The following is a 9,149-nucleotide window of genomic DNA, read 5'->3' on the forward strand; positions in this document are numbered from 1 at the left end:
TCGCTATGGGTCGGAACCGACTCGACGGCACTTAACAACAACAACATGGCTGTAGAATGTATTTTAATCAACTTTTTAAAAAGACAAATACATCAATTTTCAATAATCTCCTTGCTTTACAATACACTTAGTTCATCTGTTAACAAGTTTCCATATTCCGTTATTTAAAAATATAATGCATCGCTGTCTTCAGCAGAGATGAATCTTCATCCTTGAAGGGCTGCTTTCAGGGGACAAAATAGGTGTAGTGGGGCAAGATCAGGACTATAGGGAGGATGATTTAGCACCTCAAAATGAAGTTTTTGCTGAGTGGCAAGAGTGTGGACAGAGGTGTGTGGATATGCATTGTCATGCAAGATGCCCTTGGATAGCTTTTAATCCGAAGTATAGGCTACAGCTCTTCAGTGAGCATCTCATTGTAAAGAACACTGTTGATTTTTTTCTTGATAGTGTTCCAGTGTTGGGTCGGCAATTGAGGATGTTACCATTCCATATTCTGCCGTTCACTATCAGGGTTGTAATGATGAATCCATGTCTTGTAACCAGTGACAAATTTTTTTTTTTTTTTTTAAAGAAAGTTCTCCTTTCCTTTGAGCATCAGTCCCAATTTTGTTTGTAGATGTCCAAATGCTTCTATTTATGCGCTCTGTGAGCTCTCTCAGTAGCTATCTCATATGAGTATTTCGAAACCTACATTTGTCATGGATTATTTCATAGGTAGAGCCATGGCTGATTTGCAAATGGTCTGCCACACAATCCATTGTCACTCGTTTATCGGACAGAATCACTTGTGTTCTCAATTTTGTCATCAATCTTGGATGTGGACAGGAGTTTTAATATAACTGGAGTGTGGATAATTATGACTCACCCTTGTACAAGCAATTGAAACAGAAAATACATCAAAGTAATACCATCAAAAGTGAAAAAATAGACAAAAAAAAATTCTGTTTGTACACATAAAACAAAACAAACAAAATATGGTTGACAAATAACCCCAAATAAGAGGAGGGAAAAATCCTGTTAAAAATGTATAGAATCACTCTCATTAAGATTTCACTTTTGCCGATACTTAACTACAGAATTTTACACAATCCCAATCAAAATCCCCACAGGCACTTTTGTTGATGCCAACTACTCAGTTTAGACTCATAGCCATCCTATGTACAGACTATAATACACTGACTAGTCCTACATCATTATCACAGTCATTATTATGACTGAGTCCATTTTTGCAACCCCTTTTTCAATCCATCTTATTGAAGGTCTTCCTTGACCCTCTACTTATCAAGCATGATGTTCTTCTATAGAGACCAGTCCCTCCAGATGAAGTGAGATGAAGGCTTGCCATCCTTACTTCTGAAGAACAGTCTTAGATGTTCTTCTTCTAAGATAATTATGCTGTTTTTTTTTTTGTTTTTTTTTTCTGGCAGTCTGTTGTATATGTAGTATTCTTCACCAACACTATAGTTAAAAGGTATTAATTCTTATGTGGTCTTCTTTATTAATTGGTAAGCTTTTGCTTGCATTTGAGGTGATTAAAAACACAATTGCTTGAGTTGAGAACACCTTAGACTTCTAAGTGGCATCTTGCTCTATAACAGGTCATTTGCAGCAGACTTGCCCAGTGCAAAATGTTTGATTACTTGGCTGCTGCTTCCATGGTTTAAGTGTAAATCCAAGTAAAATGAAATCCTTAAAAATTAGAATTTTTTCTGTTTATCATGATAATGTTTATTGGTCCAAATGTTAGGATTTTGTTTTGTTTTGTTTTGAGTTGCAATGTACACTGAAGTTCTCTCTCTCTCTCTCTTTTTTTTTTTTTTTCCAGCAATAAACTTTGTGTCTTCTGTAAAACATAGATTGTTAATGAGTATTCTTCCTGTCCTGAGACCACTCTCTTCATATAGCCTAATTTCTGGAAAAATTTCTCAACGTACAGATGGAATAAAGATAAGTATAGTGAATGGCTAAAACCATGGTATACACCTTTCCTGACAATAAAGCAGTGTTGACTTTTTCTATTGGAATGACTGTCTCTTGGCCTATATACTATTTGCTCATGAGCAGAATTAAGTGTTCTGGAATTCTCATTCATGACAATATTATCCCTAGTTATGATCTATACAACTGAATAATTTGTTATGTCAATTAAATGCAGGTAAAAATCTTTCTTTTTTTCTGCTTTCAGTCAAAATATATTTTACCCTTCTTCAATGTGCTTCTCTGAAAATAGCTTGAGTTTCTGTTTCCCTGTCTATGTATTGATGCAATAGGTTTGAATTATTTTCATCAAGTTATTACTTGTGCGTGATATTAAAGATACTAACATCCAGAAGCGCAAATCGCTTAGAATAACTGAAACGGAATCATTTAAAAAAATTAATTTTAGTGTCACACACTTTGTGATTTCAAGACTTGATATAAAGCTACTTTAAAGTATATTCTTTTTTTAAACATATACAAATAGATCACTTTTTATTTACTATCTATATAGTAATTATCCAGATATAGACCTACACATATATGGACAATAAATTTTTAATATTGTTGTTGTTGTTGTTTAGTGCCCTCAAGTCAGTTCCAACTCATAATGATCAAGTATAGGGATTCTGAGGAGCAACTGGTGAGTTTGAACCATTGACCCAGTGGTTCAAACTGACCTTGTGGTCCAGTGCTTTATCCCAAAGCACCATACCAGACAATTGCTTTGAAAAAAATGATAGTTTTTACAACAAATGGTGCTGGAACTATCATATACACATATTAAAAACTCAAAGAACTTTGACCTATATCACACAACACAAAAATTTTTAACTTCAAATGTATCATAGATCTAAATATGAGCATAAGGAGCTCTGGTAGCATAGTGGTTACAAGTCGGGCTACTAACCTCAAGGTTAGCAGTTCGAAACTACCAGTTGTTCCACGGGAGAAAGATGAGGCTTTCTGCTCCTATAAAGATTTACAGCCTTGAAAGCCTTATTTATGCAGAGTGTCTATGAGTCAGAACCAACTCCACAGCACACCACCACCAAATATGAGTATAATACATACAACACTAAATATTCTAAAATAAAAATATATGAACATTTTAACTTTAGGTAAGACAGAGAGAATTCTTATTATAACCATTATAATTACAAGTAACAAAGAAAACAATGTTGGCAACAAAATTAAAGCAGGTACAATATCTGAATAGTTACTTCATCAAAGAAAATATGTGGTTGGCACATAAGCATAAAAAAAGTTTTTCAACATCATTAATCACGGGGGGGGGTGCGTGTAAAAATTTAAGACAAAGTGATACTACTACAAACTTTACAGAATAACTAAAATTTGAGAGAAAATGTCAAGTGCTGATGAGAATGTGAAATCATTGAAACCATCATTCATACTGATGGAAATGTAAACTGTTACAAACACTGAAGAAAAATCTGACATTTTTGTAAAAATTAGAGATGTATCAGCTATGCAACTGAGCTATCATGCTTTGAAGTATGTGTACAAAAGAAATTAAAGTTAATTTCTACAAAAGTATTGCAGTATTTAGGAACTGGAAACCAAATGTCAATTTAATAATAAAAATATAAGCTAAGTGTAGTCTTTCTGTACATTACAATATTATTTAACAATTAAGAGGAGGCACTACTGATTTGTACGACATGGATAGATCTTAGAATAATCATACTAAATGGAAAAAATAAAGACAAAAAAATACAAACTGAATTATTTTATTTATACAAAACTCTAGAGAATTCAATCTACGTAGTCTAATCTATACTAATCTAATTTAAACTAATTTTGATAGTTGAGGTTCTGAGCCAATTTGACTGGACCAGGATTCCCAGTGGTTTGGCAGCTGAGATGTGGCTATCACCATGGTGATGAAACCAAATGTATCATCATTGGTAAATATAGCCAAGTCCGTTCTGAACCAGAGTGACCTGATATAGGGTTTGCAAGGAGCAGGTGGTGGGTTTGAACTTCAGACCTTGTGGTTTACAGTCTCATTCTGATCCTACAGCACTACACCAGGAGTCCAGAACTGAATACAGGCATAGTTAATTATATGATGATTGGTTATGACCAGCCAATCACAACTGAAAGAATGCTTAATTGGGAGTGTGTCCTGTACCAATAAAATGAACACATATGAAAAGCTTGCTCTCTTATCTTTTGAGGTCTAGGGACTCTCAACTGTGAGCCATTTATTTGATATAAACTTCTCTTTATATACATATATGTAAGTATCATTGGTTTTGCTTCTCTAGAGAACCCAGCCTGAAATATTAATCTAGTCTGTGCCAGGAAATGGAGTTGATTTTTGGGAAGACTGGAGACAGGGATTACTGGAGAGATAGGAAGCTTGTGGAGGAAAGAAATATATGCATTAACTTGATTGTAGTCATGTTATTACAGGTATACCAATATGAAAAATCTTATGAATTCCTATTGTTCTAAATTTGTGCAATTTAAAGCCATGATCAAACTTGATGGACTCCTGACATACTTTTCTAATTAAGTAAACACACCCACTTGCTGATATGGAAGGAGATGTGTGCCTTCATCAAGACAACCAACATTTACTGAAATTCTACTATGCAAGATATCCTACTAGATGACAAAGGAGCAGATTTATGGCTTATTAGAATTTGATCTCACTCAGATTCAAAAATATCCAATTGTTAGGCAATAAAAAAGGTCCATCATTTGAAAAAAAAGAATATATTGTAAATGATTTGGGGCTTTTAGCATAAAGTTTATTTTTGTTTTTGTAAAAATACTGCCAAGAAATGAAGGCACAAAAAATAATATCTACTTTGTTTTAGAGTTTTGGATATTTTGATATTTTCAGGATACTTCCTAATGTCATTTATAGACATTATTTTATTTTAATTTCAAGTTTTTATAATCACTTAAATTGCTTGTTTTTTATACAAATCTAATCTCTGAGCTCCTTGAATGTTAGATCACTGACTTTTAACTTTAAAAATATGGTGAACATGTACACAGATAAAGACATATCCTTTCAACAATTCCTACACATACAATTCAGTGACATTGATTATATTCTTCAATTTGTGAAACCATTATTATTATTATTCTCCATATAATTCAAACAATATCTTCTTAAACTCATTACCACATATTTCCCCATAAAATCTTTTGAGCTGCCTTTCTTAATTTGATCTCACTTAGATAATTCTGTTTCGAAAAAGTACCATGCTTCTATTAGTAAAAACACTTTACTAATTAAGACAAGCTGTTTCTTGGCTCAAAAAGACTTCAGAAAATAGTTATGGTTTAAGGTGTAGTAGTTTTGGGGTTCACCCATCTTCTCTGTAAAAACTAACTCTGTAAAGTTTGGATTTTGTTTAGAATATGAAATTCTAGTCTGCATTTTCCTCTATAGAATCTTTAATTAAAACTTTCAGTTTACTAGTAGTTACCATGGGAGGATAAAAGTGTTAAAGGGAAGCAGTAATGGAAAATTGGGCATCTAGTAAAGGTAAGGGTTGCACAACTGATTAATGTAGATCATTAGGCTGCACACATGAAAAAATATTGAAGTGGCAAATATTGTGTTATATACATTTTTATTAAAAAAAAATTAAAGGCCGCTGAGAATGCTAATGCACAGCCAAACTCTTTATGGGATTGTTGTTCTTGGTATAAATGCTTAGAGTCATGGTTTATAGGGTCATCCCAAACAATTAGCCTACTACTTTTTCTCAGTATCTATGTTCTACTTCCTAGTTTTTTTGGGTAGTGACTATGGTCTTCAAAGCTAACAAACAGCTATCTAAGGTAAAACATTCATCTGTAGCAGCAAAGGAAGGTGAGTCAGGAATAGAAGTCGGATATTGAATGCATAGCTTGCTATGTCCATGAATAATTGCATCCTTTGCCATGAGAAGTGAACTGCATGGTGCTCAGCTACCATTACAGGAAAATAATTTGTTTTACATATTTTTGTACAGGTCATGGATTATTTGAACTATGTATTAAGTTGAAAGGACAATGCAATATGAATAACATCAGTAGCAAAGGGATAGCAGTTATAGACTTTGGAGAATAATGCCTGGTTTTAAAACACAACTTAATTATTGACTCATTATTAAAGAAATCATTTAAATTCTGAGTCCCGTAGATTTACCATCAGCAAAAGGATATCCAAATTGGATCTACCTTGTAGAATGATAAGAGTCAAATAAAATCATATATCCTGAGCACTTAGAACACAGATCAGCAAATAGTTTATGCTATAGAAGTGTTTGCCTTATTATTGTGCTTGACCATTAACTGTGCAACTTTTTTTCATAAAGTTTATTTATAAGTGATAAAATTATTATTCTTCTGGAAGCATAAATGTTACGAAAATACTTACTTTACTAAATTGTTCATAGCATCTGGATCATATGCTGTAACCTGACCAATGATGCTGCCTTCCTTTACATCTTCATCTACTTCTATCAAGTAAGACATTTTGCTGAACACTGGCGGTTCATCTATGTCTTCCACAGATATTTTGACCAACGCTGTGTCTTTGAAAGGCCCGAGGTGTGAGAATCTTGGATCAGGGTGAGTGTTACTTGCATCCACTCTTAAAGTATACATCATTTTCTTTTCAAAATCTAAATTCTGAAGTTCATTAAATAATATAAATTAACATAATGTGAAACATATCAATGCAAAACAATTTTAAAATTGAATGACAAGCTCTCTTGATTATAACAATTATGGTCAAATAACTTTCTTCATTATTGCTTCTTTAGTATGTCAAATAAATTAGTAAACATTCATTTTGTATTACATTTATATAGAGAGAGTTAACTAAAGACATTATGACTGATGTCCACTTATTAATGTACTTCAGTTTTTAAGTGGTAAAAGAGGACTTCTGGTGTGGTGCTGTGGATTAGCACTGGACTGTGAACCACAAGGTCAGCAGCAGTTCAAACCCATCAGCTGCTCTTCGGAAACCTTATACAGGGTTGCTATGAGTCAGGACTGATTAGATGGTGCTTAACAACAACAACAAAGGCACTGTGGATTAATGTGCTGGACTGCAAAGTCAGCTTGTTCCACAAGGTTGGCGGTTCAAGCTTTCCATCCACTCCCTGGAAACCCTATACAGGGTTGCTATGGATTAGAACTGACTCTATGGCACTTAACAACAACAATGGATATATTAGGTATGCGGTTGTTATTGTTGTTATGTGATGGCGAGTCAGTTCTAATCTTATAGTGGTCCTATGTAGGATTTCCAAGGAGTAGCTATTGAGTTTGAATCACTGACCTTGTGGTCCAGTTCCTTTTCCCACAGTGTCACACTGTGACTCGATATAAGTTATGTTGTTGTTAATCGTCAACCCTGTGGCTCAAACCCACCTTTCCTTACAGTGCTTTGTCCTACAGTACCACATCAGGACTCCATATAAAGTATAGGAGTCCTGGTGTGTCCCTTGGGCATTTATCAGCAACCCTAAAAATTCTTAGTAACATTGACTAGGCAGAGAGAGATAGGCTTGTGGGCACATCTGAGGAGAAGTTGTCCACCTGGAATAATTGTGCCCTGAGCCTTTCTGACCTTGAATATTAACCTGTTAACTATCCTAATAAAATTGATATCTTTGACTATGGTTTGTTAGTTCTGTGTGACCATTGAAATGAATTATTGAATCCAGATAAGAAGTAGAAAGTGCTGTTGAAGGGATGGTTTCTTGACACATTTTTTTGGAAAAAGCAAGTATTAATATTAAATCTGTTGTTGTTAAATGCCACTGAGTCAGATATACGTAAAAAATAGAGGAAGGATAAAATAAAGACCTTTAGCAAAGCTATTTATATAATTAAAAAATAATAAAAATTATTTCTATTCCATTAATCTGGGGTCACTACGAGTAGGTTCCGACTCAATGGCACCTGACAACAACAACAATCTGAGTACTTGTGGAAAGTAAGTTGTTCATGAAATGACAGAAACCAGTACAGTGTAAAATACTGAATATTTTACTGGATTTTTCTATGTAATGTTTCAGAATGTTCACACTACATCAAAACTAAAAACAAACCAAACACATAGAACACATATATTCTTCATGTTTCTAAGAACCATCACATTAAAATATATTTTCAAGAACAAGAAATAGGAATGATGGCAGAAAGATTAGTTTTTCTCCCATGGAGAAAAAAGCAAATACCTTGGAGCTTAGGTACTTAGGTATTTCTTTTATTGCTGTTTACTATCTGCACATGGAGTTGAGGTTTTGTACCACTATGTAAGTGTCACTGATGAAGATGTTTAATTTATCTGAACTGAAGCCACTACAATTATCCCAAGTATATAAAGGATATGCAGCAAGGAAAGGATGGGAAAAGTAAAACCTAGGCTTTTCCACCCTTAACTGAAAAGCAAAATTAAACTTTAGAAAACTAAATGAAAAAAAAAAAAAAATGAAGACATTGAAAAGAAACCTGTTTGACAGTTATAATGCCTTCCTGTGTATCCTTGTCAGTGATGACATCGAACATGTCTGCCCCATCTCCTTGAGCAATACTGTATTCCATATCAGCATTTTCTCCAACATCAGGGTCATTGGCTTTTATCCTGCCAAGATGAGTTCCAAGAGGCACAGACTCAAGAGAATTGAATTGATAAGAACCTGGAAATGAAATCAGAGCTGTTTTGACTTTTCATCTTTAGATAACAAAAATTTTTCATTTTTCCTGCCTTTTTCACTTAAATAAATTTATTTAAGACAAGGAGAGCTTTTTATCATATTGAATTGCAAGTTGTCAAAAGTTATAGATTTATTAAGTTGGGAAAATATTTTATAAAGACAGAAGACTCTCATTTTATAATTGAGAACTACAGTTCCTGAATGATAAAGCAAATGTCCCAAAGTTATTTATGTAATAGATGGTAGAACTGATGTTGGAATCCAGAACTTTTTAAATAAAAAAACAAAAACAAATCAGGTTATTTAACTTTTATCTATGGATTTCAAATTTACCTTATGTACTTTTGCTCATGTTAAATTATCTAAAAAACCATGCATTTCATACTATAGTTTCTCTCTATGTCAGCAATCATAGGAGGAAATAAACTATTTCTTTAAAAGTACTTGAAAACCAATGATTAGTTT

General features: G+C 33.5%; 1 protein-coding gene across 1 annotated transcript in view; it reads right to left on the bottom strand.

The window, feature by feature from the left end:
• The window catches only part of CDH9 (cadherin 9, type 2 (T1-cadherin)), a 325,686-nt gene that overhangs the window by 28,625 nt on the left and 287,912 nt on the right, over window positions 1-9,149 (bottom strand). Inside the window, exons 6-7 of the mRNA XM_006877318.1 lie at window positions 8,479-8,666; window positions 6,389-6,642 (exon numbers count right to left, since the gene is read on the bottom strand). Coding sequence (XP_006877380.1) covers window positions 6,389-6,642; window positions 8,479-8,666 — 442 coding nt within the window. The remainder of the gene's footprint in view (window positions 1-6,388; window positions 6,643-8,478; window positions 8,667-9,149) is intronic.

The sequence above is a fragment of the Chrysochloris asiatica genome, unplaced genomic scaffold, assembly GCF_000296735.1.
Source record: "Chrysochloris asiatica unplaced genomic scaffold, ChrAsi1.0 scaffold00478, whole genome shotgun sequence".
Taxonomy (NCBI): Eukaryota; Metazoa; Chordata; class Mammalia; order Afrosoricida; family Chrysochloridae; genus Chrysochloris; species Chrysochloris asiatica.